General features: G+C 38.1%; 1 protein-coding gene across 7 annotated transcripts in view; it reads left to right on the top strand.

Moving 5' to 3' along the window:
- Positions 1 to 21,324, top strand: part of SCN4A (sodium voltage-gated channel alpha subunit 4) — a 360,773-nt gene that overhangs the window by 317,939 nt on the left and 21,510 nt on the right. For all 7 annotated transcript variants that reach the window (XM_053699718.1, XM_053699730.1, XM_053699721.1 and 4 more), the window contains 2 exons: positions 6,205 to 6,342; positions 7,051 to 7,155. In XM_053699718.1, coding sequence (XP_053555693.1) covers positions 6,205 to 6,342; positions 7,051 to 7,155 — 243 coding nt within the window. The remainder of the gene's footprint in view (positions 1 to 6,204; positions 6,343 to 7,050; positions 7,156 to 21,324) is intronic.

The raw sequence follows: 21,324 nt of genomic DNA, 5'->3' as shown, positions 1-21,324 counted from the left end.
GAGTTCCAAAAAGAACAAAACAGGCTTGTCTAGTGAGTTATTTCTGGTTTGCTGTGTCAAAACAGTATTTTGAAGCAAAAAAGCTGAGAATTTGCATATCTAATTTGCATATCTTACCCACAATTCTCTTGTGCATTGGTAACATTGTATATTAAGAATTTCTGGGGAAAAGCAAGCGGGGATACTTGAATAGATGTGCTAATTTCCTATGCAAATATTTACATTGATTTATATATATATATATATATATATATATATATATATATATATATATATATATATATATATATATATTATGTGTATATATATATATATATATATTTACAAGAAAGATCAGCACTCACCAATGTAACAACCACTCGAATGCACGGCCAAGATAAATGTAGACAAAAGTAGAAGCATAGAGACAAGACCTGGTGTTGATCCCTGTAGTCCCACGCCACAAAAGCCAGCACACGAGATTTAAGCAACACACCTTCCTTTAATACAAAGCATAACGTTTCAGCTCCCACTGGAGCCTTGTTCACATGCAATAATTCATCACGATAGATCAGGCATATGCGTGGGACTACAGGGATCAACACCAGGTCTTGTCTCTATGCTTCTACTTTTGTATATATATATATATATATATATATATATATATATACATACGTATATACAGTCGTATGCAAAAGTTTAGGCCCCCCTGACAATTTCCATGATTTTCATTTATAAATAATTGGGTGTTTGGATCAGCAATTTCATTTTGATCTATCAAATAACTGAAGGACACAGATATATATCAGTAGAGAAATGAGGTTTATTGGATTAACAGAAAATGTGCAATATGCATCCAAATGAAATTAGACAGGTGCATAAATCTGGGCACCCCAACAGAAATATTGCATCAATATTTAGTAGAGCCTCATTTAGCAGAAATAACAGCCTCTAGACGCTTCCTATAGCATGCAATGAGTGTCTGGATTCTGGATGAAGGTATTTTGGACCATTCCGCCTTTCAAAACATCTCCAGTTCAGTTAGGTTTGATGGTTGCCGAGCATGGACAGCCCGCTTCAAATCACCCCACACATTTTCAATGATATTCAGGTCTGGGGACTAGGATGGCCATTCCAGAACATTGTACTTGTTCCTCTGCATTAATGCCTGAGTAGATTTTGAGCAGTGTTTTGGGTCATTGTCTTGTTGAAATATCCAGCCCTGGCGTAACTTCAACTTTGTGACTGATTCCTCAACATTATTCTCAAGAATCTGCTGATATTGAGTGGAATCCATGCGACCCTCAACTTTAACAAGATTCCCAGTACTGGCACTGGCCACACAGCCCCACAGCATGATGGAACATCCACCAAATTTTACTGTGGGTAGCAAGTGTTTATCTTGGAACGCTGTGTTCTTTTGCCACCATGCATAATGCTCCTTGTTATGACCAAATAACTCAATATTTGTTTCATCAGTCCACAGCACCTTCTTCCAAAATTAAGCTGGCTTGTCCAAATGTGCATTTGCATACCTCAAGCGACTCTGTTTGTGGCGTGTGTGCAGAAAAGGCTTCTTCCGCATCACTCACCCATACGCTGAATTGTTGAAAGATGCATAGTGACACCATCTGCAGCAAGATAATGTTGTAGGTCTTTGAAAGTGGTCTGTGGGCTGTTTTTGACCGTTCTCACCATCGCTTGCCTTTGCCTCTCCGAAATTTTACTTTTGGCCTTAACAAGAACTGTGCCTGTGGTCTTCCATTTCCTCACTATGTTCCTCATAGTGGACACTGACAGCTTAAATCTCAGCAATAGCTTTTTGTAGCCTTCCCCTAAACCATAATGTTGAACAATCTTTGTTTTCAGTTCATTTGAGAGTTGTTTTGAGGCTCCCATATTGCAACTCTTCAGAGGAGAATCAAAGAGAACAACATCTTGCAATTGGCCACCTTAAATACCTTTTCTCGTGATTGGATGCATCTGTCTATAAAGTTCAAGGCTTAATGGGCTCACCAAACCAATTGCGTGTTCCAATTAATCAGTGCTAGGTAGTTACAGGTATTCAAATCAACAAAATGACAAGGGTGCCCAAATGTATGCACCTGTCTAATTTTGTTTTGATGCATAATGCACATTTTCTGTAAATCCAATAAACCTCATTTCACTACTGAAATATTACTGTATCCTTCAGTTATTTGATAGATCAGGGGTGCCTAAACGTTTGCATACAATTGTGTATATATATATATATACATATACATAAATAAACATGCCTAAATATGTGTATGTGTATATACATATGTATGTGTATACTCAAATACCTGAAAACAAGAAAAACATTTTATTACATTTCAATATTAATAGTCACCTAGATTACGAGTTTTGAGCGCTATAGGGAAAGTAAAGAACACCAAAAAAGTTGTGTTATATAACCCCCTATAGCGCTGCCATTACAAGTTTTAAAAAACCCAGCTTGTGCGGGCGATATGGCTGCATTGAGCTCCATACCGCACACAAACGCAGCAGTGTTTTGACGTGCTCGTGCACACTTTCCTCATAGACATCAATGACATAAACCTCGACTCTAAACACCCCTAATCTGCTGCCCCTGACATCGCTGACGCCTGTCTAAAATAATTAACCCCTAATCTGCAACTCTCGATATCGCCGCCACTATACTAAAGTTATTAACCCCTCTTCCGCAGCACCCCAACATCGGCACAACTATATTAAATGTTATTAAATGTTATTAACCCTTATTCTGCTGCTCCCGATATCGCCTCCACCTAAATAAAGCTATTAACCCCTAAACCTCTGGCCTCCCACATCACTACCACTAAATAAACCTATTAACCCCTAACTGCCAGCCCCCCACATCGCAACAACCTAAATAAAACTATTAACCCCTAACCCTAACGTAACCCTAACTCTAACGTAACCCTAACATCCCATAACTTTAACATAATTAAACTAGATCTAAATTAAACTTACAATTATTACTTAAACCTATTAACCCCTAAACCGCCAGCCCCCCACATCGCAACAACCTAAATTAAACTATTAAGCCTTAACCCTAATCCTAACCCTAACACCCCCTAATTTTAAAATAATTAAAATAGATCTAAATTACATTTACAATTATTAACTAAATAATACCTAGTTAAAACTAAGTACTTACCTGTAAAATAAAACCTAAGATAACTACAATATAATTAATAGTTATATTGTAGGTAGCTTAGGTTTTATTTCTATTTCACAGGTAAGTTTGTATTTATTTTAACTAGGTAGACTTAATAGTTAACTATTTACTAACTACCTAGCTAAAATAAATACAAACTTACCTGTGAAATAAAACCTAATCTGCCTTACACTAAAACCTACCATTACAAAAAATTAAAAACTACCATTACAAAAAAATAGATTATTCCTATTCTAATACCCTTTAAAAAAAACACCCCAAAATAAAAAATCCTAGTCTAGAATAAACTACCAAGGGCCCTTAAAAGGGCCTTTTGGGGGGCCCTTAAAATGGCCTTTTGTAGGGCATTGCCCTGAGTTAAGCAGCTCTTTTGCTCCAAAAAAATACAAACACCCCCTAACACTATACAAACCCCCACCCACCAAACTACCAAGGCCCTTAAAAGAGACTTTTGGGGGGCTCTTAAAAGGGCCTTTTACCTGTAAAAAAAAACACAAAGACCCCCCCAACAGTAAAACCCACCACCCAACCAACCCCAAGTAAAAAAACTATCTAAAATAATCTAAGCTAACAATTGCCCTGAAAAGGGCATTTGTTTTGGGCATTGCCCTTAAAAGGGCATTTAGCTCTTTTACATTGCCCAAACCCTAATTTAAAAAAAAACCCACCCAAAAAAAACTTAAAAAACCTAACACTACTATCCACTTACAGTTGTTGAAGTCCCGCTAGAAGGACCCCCCAACCAACCCCCCCAAATAAAAAAACTATTTAAAATAACCTAAGCTAACCATTGCCCTGAAAAGGGCATTTGTATGGGCATTGCCCTTAAAAGGGCATTTAGCTCTTTTACATTGCCCAAACCCTAATCTAAAAAAAAAAAAACACCCAAAAAACCCTTAAAAAAACCTAACACTAACCCCCGACGATTCACTTACAGTTGTTGAAGTCCCGCTTGAAGGATCCATCCAGCCGGCGAAAACATCATCCATGCGGCAAGAAGTCTTCATCCAGGCGGCCTCTTCTATCTTCATTCAGGCGGTGAAGTCCTCATCCATGCAGCAAGAAGTCTTCATCCAGGTGGCCTATTCGATCTTTTTCCAGCCAGCGCAGAGCGGGTCCATCCTGAAGACATCCTGCGCGGAGCATCCTCTTCATACGGTCGCCGCCATATACTGATTCTTAAATGCAAGTGACGCAATCCAAGATGACGTCCCTTGCATTCCTTTTGGCTAAAAGATTTCAATCAGCCAATTGGCATTATAGCTGCTAAAATCCTATTGCTGTTCCAATCAGCCAATAGGATTGAGCTCTCATTCTATTGGCTGGTTGGAACAGCCAATAGAATGAGAGTTCAATTCTATTGGCTGATTGGAACAGCCAAAAGAATGAGAGCTCAATCCTATTGGCTGATTGGAACAGCCAATATGATTTTAGCAGCTCTAATTCGTATTGGCTGATTAAAATCTTTCAGCCAATAGGAATGCAAGGGACGCCATCTTGGATTGCGTCACTTGCATTGAAGAATCAGTATACAGCGGCGATCGCATGAAGAGGATGCTCCGCGTCGGATGTCTTCAGGATGGACCCACTCCACGCGCCGGCTGGATGAAGATTGAAGAGGCCATCTGGATGAAGACTTCTTGTCGCATGGATGAGGACTTCGCTGGCTGGATGAAGATAGAAGAGGCCGTCTGGATGAAGACTTATTGCCGCATGGATGATGACTTCGCCGGCTGGATGGATCCTTCAAGTGGGACTTCAACAACTGTAAGTGGATCTTTGGGGGTTAGTGTTAGGTTCTTTTAAGGGTTATTTGGGTGGGGTTTTTTTTAGATTAGGGTTTGGGCACTTCAACCCCTGGAGGTGCGGCAAAGCATTCTTTTTATTCCGGCACTGCCGTTATCCACTTAGTCTCTGGGGGGGGGGGGGCTTTTTTTTATAGGGCTATTAGATCAGGTGTAATTCTTTTTTATTTTTGATAATTTGTTTGTTATTTTTCGTAATTTAGTGTTTGTTTTTTGTAATTTAGTTATTTTTTTTTGTAATTAGATAGTTTTTGTAATTTTTAGAGTAGTGTTAGGATTTTTTAATGTGTAGTTTAGTTTTATTTAATTGATAGTTAGTTTAATTTTAGTTTAATAATTATAATAGTTTAATTGTTTAAAATTCATTTTTTAAATTTGACAGGTAAGTTTTAATTTAATTTAAGATAGGGAAATTTTAATTTTAATATAAAGTTAGGGGATCGTTAAGTTTAGGGGTTAATAGTTTATTTTAGTATATTCCGTTGTGGGGGGCTTTCAGTTTAGGGGTTAATAGTTTATTTTAATTTATTTTGTTGTGGGAGGCTTGCGGTTTAGGGGTTAATAGGTTTATTATAGAGGCGGTGTGGGCAGACGGCAGATTAGGGGTTAATAATATTTAATTAGTGTTAGCTATGCGGGAGGGCAGCGGTTTAGGGGTTTATAGGTTTATTATAGTGGCGACGATGTCAGGGAGCGGCAGAATAGGGGTTAATACATTTTATTAGTTGCTGCGATGTCGGGAGCGGCAGATTAGGGGTTAATAATAATAAGATAGATAGCTAGATAGATAGATAGATAGATAGATAGATAGATAGATAGAGGAATAGATAGATGGAGGGATAGATAGATAGAAAGATGAGAGATAGACATTTAGAAACAGATAGCATCTGTATAGGGTCCTCCTTTAAATAAAATACAGTGTTATACGATATATATATATACAAAGGTTGTGAAATGTAAGAAAAAAGATGACCAAGATCAGTATTTACATACACGGATAAAAGTTATGACATGCTTCCCAATTCCACAATACTCCTTTTGGTAGATTATGTCACAACAAATATGTATATTAAAGGATAAACAAGTATAGGGCATTTTAAAACACAAAATATTGCAAGCTGATAATATTCATGCCAGCTGGTCACCAATAACAAAAAACAAGCACAGGGTAAGATTAATGGCTAGAACATGATGTAACTTTTCTTTCTCTTTCCTTAGGTTGAGGAACAGCCAGTGTATGAAATAAATCTATACATGTATTTGTACTTTGTCATATTCATCATTTTTGGAGCTTTCTTCACTCTCAACCTTTTTATTGGTGTTATTATCGACAACTTCAACCAGCAAAAGAAAAAGATAAGTATCAAACAAGCTTTACAAGTAGATGTTAACTTAAAGGGACAGTCAAGTATAAATTAAACTTTCATTATTCAGATAGGACTTTTAATTTGAATCAACTTTCCAATTTACTTTTATCATCAAATTTGCTTTTTTCTCTTGGTATTCTTAGTTTAAACTAAACATAGGTAGGCTCATATGCTAATTTCTAAGCCTTTGAGGGCTGCCTCTTATCACAGGCTTTTTAAATCTCTTTTCAACACAAAGAGACAGAAAGTACACATGGGCCATATAGATAACACTGTGTCCAGGCACAAGGGGGTTATTTAAGATTTAGCACAAACCAATGCTAAATTTAAGACAATAGATAATAAACAGTCACAGTCATGTGATCAGGGCCTGGAAGAAGGTTCCTAGATACAAGGTAATCAGAGGTAAAAAGTATATTAATATAACTGTGTTGGTTATGCAAAACTGGGGAATGGGTAATAAAGGGATTATCTATCTTTTAAAACAATAACAATTCTATGGTAGACTGTCCCTTTAATGATAGGTATAGTGAAACATTTCACATACTGTCTTCTGTAATATGGTGAAGTACTATTCCCTTTGGCTGAATTGTAAAGTTTTTTTTAATAAATGTTATAACATTTTAAAGCATTTACTTTGTCATGTAAAATAATGGAGGCTGGTGAGCTGCTTGTAACATTTTATTTTCTATTATACTTTGGAGGAAAGGACATCTTCATGACTGAGGAGCAGAAGAAATATTACAATGCCATGAAAAAACTTGGATCAAAGAAACCACAGAAACCAATACCAAGACCACTGGTAAAATAGCAATTTACATAGTTTGTGTCCAGAAAAGTATCAGTGTACATATAAGTAATAATGTTAAATAGGAACCAATGTCTAGCTTCTTAAAGGGACATGATACCCAAATCTTGAGGCACATTAAAGTGATGCAGCATAGCTGTAAAAAGCTGACCAGAAAATATCACCTGAACATCTCTGTGTAAAAAGGAAGATATTTCCCCTCAAAATATCTTAAGTATTCAAACCCACTGTAAAGAGACTTTAAGCAGCCATTCAGTATGCTTGTCCCAGGACAAGCTAGGGAGTGAGCATCTGTCATGTGCAGGCACAGTCATGTTATTTTCCTATTCAGATCTCAGCAAAGGCAACGCATTACCTTAGCACTGCTGATTGGCTATTGGTTTTTATATGTTTTGTTTTTCCAACTCGCAGCTGAAGTAAAACTGTTTAAACAGCACTTACTCTGGTAAGCTGAATACATTTTGAGGTAAAAATCTTCCCTTTTTTACATAGAGATGTTCCGGTGATATTTGCATTATCAGCTTTTTACAGTTATGCTGCATCACTTTAAAGTGATTTAGCATATGAGTATTATGTCCCATTAACCTCTATAACCAACTCTAGGAAATGCTTATATGAAGAGAATGGATCTGCTAATAACTAGGCACAGGAAAGATTTAGTGTGTGAAATAAAGTGATGTGATTTTTCCCCCTGTAGATCTCATACTGAGATTTCAGCTTTCTTCTATGTCATTGCTTATTAAGGGCCAGATTATGAGTGGAGCACAAATGTTTGCGAGTGAGTGTTTTCGCTCGTCTGGCTTATTGCTTGTATTAAGAGTTGAAAGTAAATGTGATCGCTTGCGTGCAATCAAGATTTACGCGACAATGATTAACGTGACTTCAGAGCTCTGAAGCACTGATTGACTAAAATGCAAGTCTGTGAAAATAACTGAAATAAGGGGGCAGTCTGCAGAGGCTTAGATACAAGGTAATCACAGAGGTAAAAAGTATATTAAGATAACTGTGTTGGTTGCATCACAAATACTATAATAAATTTATTAACCCCTAATCTGCCGCTCCCGACATTGCCGCCACTAATAAAATTTATTAACCCCTATTCCACCGCTCCCCGACATCTTCACCACTATACTATAGTTATTAATCCCTAAACCGCCGCCCTCCCGCATCGCAAACACTATTTAAATATTATCAACCCCTAATCTGCCGTCTGCCCACATCGTCCCTGCTATACTAAAGTTATTAAGCCCTACACTGCCATCACTATAATAAACCTATTAACCCCTAAACCGAAAGCCCCCCACAATGAAAAATAATAAATTAAACTATTAACTCCTATACCAAAAGCCCCCCACATCGCAATAAACTAATTTAAACTAGTAACCCCTAAACCTAATGCCCCCCTAACGTTATATTAAAATTAAATTTTCCCTATCTTAAATTAAATTTAAACTTACCTGTCAAATTAAAAAAAAACTAAGTTTAAACTAACAATTAAACTAATATAATTATTAAACTAAAATTAAACAAACTACCAATTAAATAAACTAAACTACACATTAAAAAAATCCTAACACTACTCTAAATATTAAGTACGGCTATATTATGAGTTGTGCGTTAGGCTAAAAAAGCAGTGTTAAGAGGTCCTAACGTTGCTTTTTTACGCCCACTGGTATTACGAGTCTTGAAGGTTTAGGGCAGTGCTTTCCAAACTGTGTGTCGGGACACACTAGTGTGTCGGCAGCAGTGTGTAGGTGTGTCCCTGCTTCAGCACAAATTCTTTTAAATTTAATATATTTTTTTTATTTTTTTTGGGTTTCTGACTTTCCGCCTGCCTGCTATGCATATCACATGGTTGACATGTGATTGATACCTAGAGGGTCACAGATCATCTTAACCTATTGGCGCAGCTCAGTGGGAACTGAAACTATTCCCATTGGCGGCTTTGGCAGCACATTGCCTCCTGACTGCACGTGTAGTCTCCTTAATTGGCTCGTGACTGCATGTGTAGTCAGTGAGTGGGACAGCAGTGTGTTTGCAGCGTGGGCAGTAGTCAATCGGACTCACCGAGCTCTGAGGGCGGCAACTTAAATGCTGAGCTGAAGTCAGTGAGGGTTTTTTTTTGCAACTAGCTCCCAGTAGTGCATTGCTACTCCTGCTCTTCATATATGGATAGGAAGGGGAAGCTTAAAAGTGCTTGATGATGAAATGTGAGTGTCTTTATCTAATATTCCACCAAATATTCAGAAATTGTGTTCATCTCATCAACCTCATACATCCCATTAAAATAGTAAGTAGAATTTATTTTTATTCTTGCACATACTTACATACTGTTACTTGTAAATACATTTCATTATTATACCATTTATGTATGTGTCCTTATCTCTTAAAACAAGTTAGTTTAAAATCCAGTTTGCCAGTACAACTAAATTACTGTGTCGCGAAATTATGTAGGTCTAAAAAGTGTGTCGCCAACATGAAAAGTTTGGAAAACTCTGGTTTAGGGGCACTGCACACTTTTTTGGCCTTACCGCAAAACGACTTACGTAAACTTCGTAATGTCTTTTTTCTATGGGACTTCTATAGCGCCGGTATTACGAGTCTGTCCTGGGAGGCCAAAAAGTGAGCGGTACACCCTCTCCTGTCAAGATCCCTAACATATTTAAAAGTCAGTAGTTAAGAGTTTTATGGTACAACGCCGTAGCAAAAAACTCATAAATAAAGTGCTAAAAAGTACACTAACACCCATCAACTACCTATTAACCCCTAAACCGAGGCCCAATATGATTTTTTCTACCTTAATTCCAATTGGCTGATAGAATTCTATCAGCCAATCGGAAGCTAAGGGACGCCATCTTGGATGACACTTAAAGGTACCTTCATTGTGTTTTAGTCGTCGCCAGAAGAGGATGCTCCGCGTCGGATGTCTTGAAGATGGACCCGCTCTACGCCGGATGGATGAAGATAGAAGATGCCGTCTGGATGAAGACTTCTGCCCGTCTGGAGGACCACTTCTGCCCGGCTTGGATGAAGACTTCTGCCCGTCTGGAGGACCACTTCTGCCCGGCTTGGATGAAGACTTTTACCTTCGGCTTGGATGAATACGTCTCCCGGTAAGTCGATCTTCAGGGGGTTAGTGTTAATTTTTTTTAAGGGTGCATTGGGTAGGTTTTATTTTTTAGATTAGGGTTTGGCCGGCAAAAGAGCTAACTGCCCTTTTAAGGGCAATACCCATCCAAATGCCCTTTTCAGGGCAATGGGGAGTTTAGGTTTTTTTTAGATAGTATTTTATTTGGGGGGGTGGTTGTGTGGGTGATGGGTTTTACTGTTGGGGGGGTTGTTTGTATTTTTTTTTTACAGGTAAAAGAGCTGATTACTTTGGGGCAATGCCCAACGAAAGGCCCTTTTAAGGGCTATTGGTAGTTTAGTTTAGGCTAGGTTTTTTTTTTATTTCGGGTGGGGGGGGGTTATTTTAATAGGGCTATTAGATTAGGTGTAATTAGTTTAAATTTCTGTAATTTGTTTATTATTTTCTGTAATTTAGTGTTTTTTTTGTACTTTAGCTAATTTAATTTAGGTAATTGTATTTAATTTAGTTAATTTATTTAATTATAGTGTAGTGTTAGGTGTTAGTGTAACTTAGGTTAGGTTTTATTTTACAGGTAAATTTGTATTTATTTTAGATAGGTAGTTATTAAATAGTTAATAACTATTTAATAACTATTCTACCTAGTTAAAATAAATACAAACTTGCCTGTAAAATAAAAATAAATCCTAAACTAGCTACAATGTAACTATTAGTTATATTGTAGCTAGCTTAGGTTTTATTTTACAGGTAAGTATTTAGTTTTAAATAGGAATAATTTAGTTAATGATAGGAATATTTATTTAGATTTATTTAAATTATATTTAAGTTAGTGGATGTTAGGTTTAGGGATTAATAACTTTAATATAGTGGCAGCGACGTTGGGGGCAGCAGATAAGGGGTTAATAAATTAATGTAGGTGGCGATGATGTTAGGGATGGCAGATTAGGGGTTAATAATATTTAACTAATGTTTGCGAGGCAGAAGTGCGGCAGTTTAGGGGTTAATATGTTTATTATAGTGGCGGCGACGTTGGGGCAGCAGATTAGGGGTTAATAAGTGTAGGTAGGTGGCGGCAATATTGGGGATGGCAGATTAGGGGTTAATAAATATAATGTAGGTGGTGGCGATATTGGGGGCAGCAGATTAGGGGTTCATAAGTATAATGTAGGTGGCGGCGGTGTCCAGAGCGGCAGATTAAGGGTTAATAAGTATAATATTGGTGTCGGCGATGTCGGGGCGGCAGATTAGGGGTTAATAAGTGTAAGATTAGGGGTGTTTAGACTCGGGGTTCATGTTAGGGTGTTAGGTGTAAACATAACTTTTATTTCCCCATAGGAATCAATGGGGTTGCGTTACTGAGCTTTACGCTGCTTTTTTGCAGCCGGCTCTCCCCATTGATGGGGAAATCGTGCATGAGCACGTTACACCAGCTCGCCGCTGACTTAAGCTGCGCTGGTATTGGAGTGCGGTAATGAGCACATTTTTGCTCAACGCTTACTTCTTGTCTTTTAACGATGGGCTTCTGAAAACTCGTAATACCAGCGCTGCAGGTAAGTGAGCGGTGAGGGAAAACTGCTCGTTAGCACCGCACAGCCTCTAACGCAAAACTCGTAATCTAGGTGAAAGTATCTAATTAAAAAAAAAAAAAGACTAAATTACAAAAAATAAACACTAAATTACGGAAAATAACAAACAAAATTATCAAAAATAAAAAAGAATTACACCTAATCTAATAGCCCTATCAAAATAAAAAAGCTCACCCTAAATAAAAAAAAATTAGCCTACAATAAACTACAAATGTCCCTTAAAAGGGAAAAGGGCATCTGTATGGGCATTTAGCTCTTTTGCTGCCCAAACCCTAATCTAAAAAAAAACCAACACCCATAAAACCCTTAAAAAACCTAACACGAACTCCCGACGATCCACTTACATTTTTTAAAGTCCCGCTTGAACGATCTTCATCCCGGCAGAGAAGTCCTCATCCAGGCGGCGAGAAGTCTTCAACTAGGCGGCCTCTTCAATCTTCATCCCAGCGGCAAAGTCCTCATCCAAGCAGCGAGAAGTCTTCATCCAGACGGCCTCTTAAATCTTTATCCAGACGGCATCTTCTATCTTGATCCCAGTGGTGCGAAGCAGGTCCATCCTGAAGAAATCCGGCGCAATGATGAATCAGTCAATAAAATGAGAGCTGCTTAAATCCTATTGGCTGATTTGAACAGCCAATAGGATTTAAGCAGCTCTCATTCTATTGGCTGATTCATCATCAAATAGAATTAGAGCTGCTTAAATCCTATTGGCTGAATTGAACAGCCAATAGTATTTTAGCAGCTCTCATTCTATTGGCTGATTCAAATATTTCAGCCAATAGGAATGCAAGGGACTCCATCTTGAATCGCGTACCTTGCATTGTAGATTCAGTGTACGACAGTGACCGTATGAAGAGGATGCTCCGCTCCGGATGTCTTCAGGATGGACCCGCACCACGCAGCCAAGATCAAGAAAGAAGATGCCGCCTGGATGAAGACTTCTCGCCGCTTGGATGAGGACTTTGCCGCCGGGATGAAGATTGAAGAGGCCAACTGGATGAAGACTTCTTGCTGCCTGGATGAGGACTTCTCCGCCGGGATGAAGATCGTTCAAGCGGGACTTCAAAAACTGTAAGTGGATCATCGGGGGTTATTGTTAGGTTTTTTTTTTATGTTTTTTTGGGTGTTTTTTTTTTAGATTAGGGTTTTGGCAGCAAAAGAGCTAAATGCCCTTTCTTTCATGTAATTGTCAAGAGTCTATGAACTAATGACGTATGGGATATACAATCCTACCAGGAGGGGCAAAGTTTCCCAAACCTCAAAATGCCTATAAATACACCCCTCACCACACCCACAATTCAGTTTTACAAACTTTGTCTCCTATGGAGGTGGTGAAGTAAGTTTGTACTAAGATTTCTAAGTTGATATGCGCTTCTCAGCATTTTGAAGCCCGATTCCTCTCAGAGTACAGTGAATGTCAGAGGCATGTGAAGGGAATATCACCTATTGAATGCAATGGTTTTCCTCACGGGGATCTATTTCATAGGTTCTCTGTTATCGGTCGTAGAGATTCATCTTCTACCTCCCTTTTCAGATCGACGATATACTCTCATATTCCATTACCTCTACTGATAACCTTTTCAGTACTGGTTTGGCTATCTGCTATATATGAATGGGTATCTTTTGGTAAGTATGTTTTCATTACTTAAGACACTCTCAGCTATGGTTTGGCACTTTATGTATTTATATAAATTTCTAAATATATGTATTGTACTTATATTTGCCATTATTCAGGTTTTCAGTATATTTCCTTTTGCAGACTGTCATTTTCATATCTGGGAAATGCATTTTTTAGGAAAATTTATTTCTTATCTGGGGTTTAGTCTCTTTTTTCAAATTGACTGTCTTTTAAATTCGCGGGCAGAATTAGGCTCGCGAGGGCACAAAATGCCAAAGTTTTTTGCGAAATTCTTGGTGCGAGATTTTTTTGGCGCAAAGTTACGTTTGTTGACGCAAATTAGTCATTTCCGGCGTCTTAGTTGACGCTGTGTCTTTCACAAGGTTGCGTCATCTGTGATGCAAGTGTGTCATTTCTGGACGTTTTTGGTGCCAAAAAATATTTTTCTGTTTGTGTGCGTCATACTTGGCGCCAAATATTTTCATTATTTAAGACCCCATTCCTATATGCCTCTTGCCTTTTATCTCTATCAGAGGGCTATGCTGTTTGCATTTTTTCCCATTCCTGAAACTGCCATATAAGGAAATTGATAATTTTGCTTTATATCTTGTTTTTTTTTCTCTTACATTTGCAAGATGTCTCAATCTGATCCTGTCTCAGAAATCACTGTTGGAACCCTGCTGCATGATAACAGTTCTACCAAAGCTAAGCGCATTTGTTGTAAACTTGTGGAGGTTATTTCTCCAGCTGTGGTTTGTAATAGTTGTCATGATAAACTTTTACATGCAGAGAATGTATCAATCAGTAGTAGTTCATTACCTGTTGCTGTTCCCTCAACATCTAATGCACAAGATATACCTGTAAATTTAAAAGAATTTATTTCTGATTCTTTTCAGAAGGCTTTGTCTGCCATCCCGCCTTCTAATAAACGTAAAAGGTCTTTTAAAACTTCTCATAAAGTTGATGAAATTTCAAATGACCGGCAACATGCTGAATTATCCTGCTCTGATGAGGATCTATCTTGTTCAGAAGATCCTACCTCAGATTTTGACACTGACAAATCTTCTTATTTATTTAAAATGGAGTATATTCGTTCGTCTTTGTTAAAAGAAGTGTTGATTACATTGGATATTGAGGAAACTAGTCCTCTTGATATTAAAACTAGTAAACGTTTAAATTCTGTTTATAAACCTCCTGTGTTTACTCCAGATGTTTTTCCAGTTCCTGATGCTATTTCTGAGGAATGGAATAGGCCTGGTACTTCTTTTATTCCTTCTTCAAGGTTTAAACAAATTGTATCCTTTGCCAGCAGTTACTTTAGAGTTTTGGGAAAAGATCCCCAAAGTTGATGGGGCTATCTCTACTCTTGCTAAACGTACTACTATTCCTACGGAAGATAGTACTGCTTTTAAAGATCCTTTAGATAGGAAACTTGAATCTTATCTAAGGAAAGCCTATTTATATTCATGTCATCTTCTCAAGCATGCAATTTCTTTGGCTGATGTTTCAGCTGCTTCAACTTTTTGGTTGGAGACTTTAGCACAACAAGTATTGGATCCTGAATTGTCTAGCATTGTTAACTTGATTCAACATGCTAATAATTTTATTTGTGATGCCATTTTTTATATCATCATAATTGATGTTAAATCTATGTCTTTAGCTATTTTAGCTAGAAGAGCTTTGCGGCTTAAATCTTGGAATGCTGACATGACTTCTAAGTCCAGATTGCTATCTCTTTCTTTCCAAGGTAATAAGTTATTTGGTTCTCATTTCGATTTAATAATTTCAACTGTCACTGGGGGGAAGGGAGTTTTTTTGTCTCAGGATAAAAGACCTAAGGGTAAATCTAAAGCTTCTAACCGTTTTCTTTCCTTTCGACAAAATAAGGAACAGAAACCTAATCCTTCCCCCAAGGAATCTGTTTCCGGTTGAAAGCCTTCCTCAAATTGGAATAAATCCAAGCCATTTAAGAGTTCAAAGCCAGCCCCCAAGTCTGCATGAAGGTGCGGCCCTCATTCCAGCTCAGCTGGTAGGGGGCAGATTAAGATTTTTCAAAGATGTTTGGACCAATTCGGTTCAAAATCATTGGATTCAGAGTATTGTCACTCAGGGGTACAGAATAGGAATCAGAGTAAGACCGCCTGTGAGAAGATTTTTTTTCTCTCACGAATTCCAGCAAACCCAGTAAAGGCTCAGGCTTTCCTGAAGTGTGTTTCAGACCTGGAGTTATCAGGGGTAACCATGCCAGTTCCGTTTCAGGAACAGGGTCTGGTATTTTATTCAAATCTATTCATTGTCCCAAAGAAAGAAAATCCATTCAGACCAGTTCTAGATCTGAAAATTTTGAATCGTTATGTAAGAGTACCAACTTTCAAAATGGTAACTATAAGGACTATTCTGCCTTTTGTTCAGCAAGGGCATTATATGTCCACAATAGACTTACAGGATGCATATCTTCATATTCCGATTCATCCAGATCATTATCATTTTCTGTGATTCTCTTTTCTAGACAAGCATTACCAATTTGTCGCTCTTCCTTTTGGCCTAGCGACAGCTCCAAGAATCTTTTCAAAGGTTCTTGGTGCCCTACTCTCTGTAATCAGAGAATGGGGTATTGCAGTGTTTCCTTATTTGGACGATATCTTGGTACTAGCTCAGTCTTTACATTCTGCAGAATCTCACACAAATCAACTAGTGTTGTTTCTTCAAAGACATGGTTGGAGGATCAATTTACCAAAAAGTTCCTTGATTCCTCAGACAAGGGTCACCTTTTTAGGTTTCCAGATAGATTCAGTTTCCATGACTCTGTCTCTAACAGACAAGAGACAATTAAAATTGGTTTCAGCTTGTCAGAACCTTTAGTCTCAATCATTCCCTTCAGTACAATCATACAATCTCAATCATTCCCTTCAGTAGCTATGTGCATGGAAGTTTTAGGTCTCATGACTGCAGCATCGGACGCGATCCCCTTTGCTCGTTTTCATATGAGACCTCTCCAGCTTTGTATGCTGAATCAATGGTGCAGGGATTATACTGTCACGATCGCTCTGCTGCTGATCGCTTTCTCCTCCTTGCATGTGTCGGTGCGGTAGCGCTTCCTTGATTGCCTAGCAACCCTGTTTCGCACCGGCCCCTTCTGCTGACGTCAGAAGGTCTTCTTATTCTAGCGTCTCCTCTCCTCGGTGCCTGTTTGTTCTAATTACCCGGCTTGTGAGTACCTTTTGAACCTCTTGTCTTATTTGAATTGCTGGCTTGTTTAACTTCAACCCTGCTTAACCCCTACCTGCCTGATTCCTGATAACTGGACATTGCTTGTTTGATAATTCTACTGGTTAACCCCAATCTGCCTGATTACACGTTGCTGGACATTGCTTGTTTGACAATTCTACTGGTTAACCCCAAACTGCCTGATTACATGTTGCTGGAACTTTGCTTGCTAGACTATTCTACTGTTTAACCCCAAACTGCCTGATTACACGTTGCTGGAACTTTGCTTGCTAGACTTTTCTAATGTTTAACCCCAAACTGCCTGATAACACGTTGCTGGACATTGCTTGTTTGATAATTCTACTGGTTAACCCCAATCTGCCTGATTACACTTTGCTGGAACTTTGCTTGCTAGACTATTCTACTGTTTAACCCCAAACTGCCTGATTACACGTTGCTGGTCATTGCTTGTTTGACAATTCTACTGGTTAACCCCAAACTGCCTGATTACACGTTGCTGGACATTGCTTGTTTGATAATTCTATTGGTTAATCCTTATCTGCCTGATTACACGTTGCTGGACATTGCTTGCTTGATTACTCTACTGGTTAACCCCTACCTGCCTGATTACACGTTGCTGGATATTGCTTGCTTGATTACTCTTTTGGTTAACCTATCTACACGAAGTTTCTTCTCCTGACCCTGATGTGCCAACTTCCAGTTTATTTCAGTGAGTATATTACTGTAGCTGTCGCAGAGTCAGGTCCTGGTATATACTCACAGTGCTAGGGTGTTTACAAACTTCATTCTAGCATTTGGGTCTAACTCTGGACTTAACCTATCCTGACATATACAAGGATATCACAATTAATATCCTTAAATTCCAATGTTCAACTATCTCTGACTTGGTGGTTAGATCACCATCGTATAGTTCTAGGGGCCTCTTTGGTTCATCCAACCTGGACTGTAATCACAACAGATGCAAGTCTTTCAGGTTGGGGAGCTGTTTGGGGATCTCTGACAGCACAAGGGGTTTGGAAATCTTAAGAGGCGAGATTACCAATCAATATGTTGAAGAGAGAACCATTCATTTGCTTTCAGACAGACAATATCACAGCTGTGGCATATGCCAATCATCAGGGTGGGACTCACAGTCCCCTAGCTATGAAAGAAGTATCTCGAATACTTTCTTGGGCGGAATCCAGCTCTTGTCTAATTTCTGCGGTACATATCCCAGGTGTAGACAATTGGGAAGTGGATTATCTCAGCCGTAAGACTTTACATCCGGGGGAGTGGTCCCTCCATCCAGATGTGTTTTCTCAGATTGTTCAGATGTGGGGTCTTCCAGAAATAGATCTGATGGCTTCTCATCTAAACAAGAAACTTCCCAGGTACCTGTCCAGTTCCAGGGACCTTCAGGTGATAGCAGTGGATGCGTTGACACTTCCTTGGTGTTACTAACCTGCTTATATTTTCCCACCTCTAGTTCTTCTTCCAAGAGTGATCTCCAAAATCATCATGGAACAGTTGTTTGTATTGCTCGTAGCTCCAGCATGGCCTCACAGGTTTTGGTATGCGGATCTTGTTTGAATGTCCAGTTGCCAACCTTGGCCTCTTCCATTAAGGCCGGACCTTCTGTCTCAAGGTCCATTTTTCCATCAGGATCTCAAATCATTAAATTTGAAGGTATGGAAATTGAACGCCTAGTGCTTAGTCATAGAGGTTTCTCTGACTCAGTGATTAATACTATGTTACAGGCTCCTAAATCTGTTTCTAGAAAGATTTATTATCGAGTTTGGAAGACTTATATTTCATGTTGTTCTTCTCATAAATTCGCTTGGCATTCTTTCATAATTCCTAGAATTTTACAGTTTCTTCAGGATGGTTTGGATAAAGGTTTGTCTGCAAGTTCCTTGAAGGGACACATCTCTGCTCTTTCTGTCTTATTTCACAGAAAGATTGCTATGCTTACTGATATTCACTGTTTTGTACAGGCTTTGGTTCGTATCAAGCCTGTCATTAAATCAATCTCTCCTCCTTGGAGTCTTAATTTGGTTTTAAAAGGCTTTACAGGTTCCTCCATTTGAGCCTATGCATTCTTTGGACATTAAACTACTTTTTTGGAAAGTGTTGTTCCTTTTGGCCTTTTCTGATTTTTCATCAGGATAAGGTGGTTTTGTGGACTTCATTTAAATTCTTACTATTACTAAATTCTTAATAGAGAAATTGTTGTCCCTTCCTTGTGTCCTAATCCTAAAAATTCTTTGGAGAAATCCTTACATTCTGGTAAGAGCTTTGAAATATTATGTTGAAGCTACTAAAGATTTCAGGAAGACTTCTAGTCTATTTGTTATCTTTTCTGGTTCTAGGAAAGGTCAGAAGGCTTTGGCCGTTTCCTTGGCATTGTGGTTAAAGCTTTTTTGGAGTTGGGTCAAGCCCCGACTCATAGAATTACAGCTCATTCTACTAGATCAGTCTCCACTTCGTGGGCTTTTAAGAATGAAGCTTCAGTTGATCAGATTTGCAAAGCAGCAACCTGGTCTTCTTTGAATACCTTTACTAAATTCTACCGTTTTGATGTATTCGCTTCTTCAGAAGCAGTTTTTGGTAGAAAAGTTCTTCAGGCAGCTGTTTCAGTTTGATTCTTCTGCTTATGTTTTAAGTTTTTTCTTTTCATTTCATGAGAATTATCTTATATTTTGGGTTGTGGATTATTTTTTTTCAGCGAAAAATGACTGTTTTTATTTTTATCCCTCCCTCTCTAGTGACTCTTGTGTGGAGTTCCACATCTTGGGTATTGCTATCCCATACGTCACTAGCTCATGAACTCTTGCCAATTACATGAAAGAAAACATAATTTATGTAAGAACGTAACTGATAAATTAATTCTTTCATATTGGCAAGAGTCCATGAGGCCCTCCCTTTTTTATGGTGGTTATGATTTTTTTGTATAAAGCACAATTATTTCAAAATTCCTTAGTTGATGCTTTTTACTCCTTTCTCTATCACCCCACTACTTGGCTATTCGGTAAACTGAATTGTGGGTGTGGTGAGGGGTGTATTTATAGGCATTTTGAGGTTTGGGAAACTTTGCCCCTCCTGGTATGATTGTATATCCCATACGTCACTATCTCATGGACTCTTGCCAATATGAAAGAAATGAATTTATCAGGTAAGTTCTTACATAAATTATGTTTTAAAGAGCGATGTCCATACAAATGCCCTTTTCAGGGCAATGGGTAGCTTAGGTTTTTTAGATAGTTTTTTTTATTTTGGGGGGGTGGGGGGTTGTAATGTTGGTTGGTATTTGTATTTTTTATTCACAAAAAGAGCTGATATCTTTAGGACAATGCACTACAAAAGGCCCTTTTAAGGGCCATTGGTAGTTTATACTAGATTAGGTTTTTTATTTTGGGGTGTTTTTTAATGGGTATTAGAATAGGAATAATTTTTTATTATTTTTGATAATTTGTTTGTTATTTTGTGTAATGTATTTTTTTAAGAGGTGTTTGTTTTTTGTAGCAAAAGAACTCTTTAACTTAGGGCAATGCCCAAAAGGCCCTTTTAAGGGCCCTTGGTAGTTTGGGGGTGGGGGTTTGTATACTGTTAGGGGTGTTTTTTTTGTATCAAAAGAGCTGTTTAACTTAGGGCAATGCCCTACAAAAGGCCCTTTTAAGCCCTTTGTAGTTTATTCTATATTAGGCTTTTTTATTTTGGGCTGTTTTTTTTTTTTTTTAAAGGGTATTAGAATAGGAATAATTTATTTATTTTTTGGATAATTTTGTGTTTTTGTTTTTTTTTTGTAATGGTAGGTTTTTTTATTTTTTGTAATTTTAGGTTTTAGTGTAAGGTAGCTTAGCTTTTATTTCACAGGTAATTTTGTATTTATTTTAACTAGGTAGTTATTGCATAGTTAATAACTATTTACTAACTAGTCTACCATAAATACAAATTTACCTGTGAAATAAAATTAAAACCTAAGCTAGCTACAATATAACTATTAGTTATATTGTAGCTAGCTTCGGTTTTATTTTACAGGTAAGTATTTAGTTTTAAATTGGTATTATTTAGTTAATAATTGTACATTTAATTTAGATCTATTTTAATTATGTTAAAGTTAGGGGATGTTAGGACTAGGGTTACTTTAGGGTTAGGTTTAGGGTTATTGTTAGTGTTAGGTTTAGGGGTAGGTGTAGGGGTTAATATAGTTTAATTTAGGTTGGTGCAATGTGGGGAGCTGGTGGTTTAGGGGTTAATAGTTTTATTTAGTGGTAGTGATGTGGGAGGCCAGAGGTTTAGGGGTTAATAACTTTATTTAGTTGTGGCGATGTCAGGGAGCGGTGGAATAGGGGTTAATAACTTTAATATAGTGGCGGCGATGTTGGGGTGCGGCGGAATAGGGGTTAATACCTTTATTTAGGTGGCGGCGATATCGGGAGTGTCAGATTAGGGTTAATAACTGTAGGTAGGTGTTGGCGATGTTGGGGGCAGCAGATTAGGGGTGTTTAGACGTGGGGTTTATGTTAGGGTGTTAGGTTTAAACGTTAGTTTCTTTTCCCCATAGACATCAATGGGGCTGCGTTACGGAGCTTTCCTTTCCGCGATCGCAGGTGTTAGACTTTTTTCTGACCCGCTCTCCCCATTGATGTCTATGGGGAAAGCGT

This window comes from Bombina bombina, chromosome 1 (assembly GCF_027579735.1).
Source record: "Bombina bombina isolate aBomBom1 chromosome 1, aBomBom1.pri, whole genome shotgun sequence".
Classification (NCBI taxonomy): Eukaryota; Metazoa; Chordata; class Amphibia; order Anura; family Bombinatoridae; genus Bombina; species Bombina bombina.
Note: the sequence above shows the minus strand (reverse complement) of the source record. Positions and strands in the feature narration are given on the sequence as shown.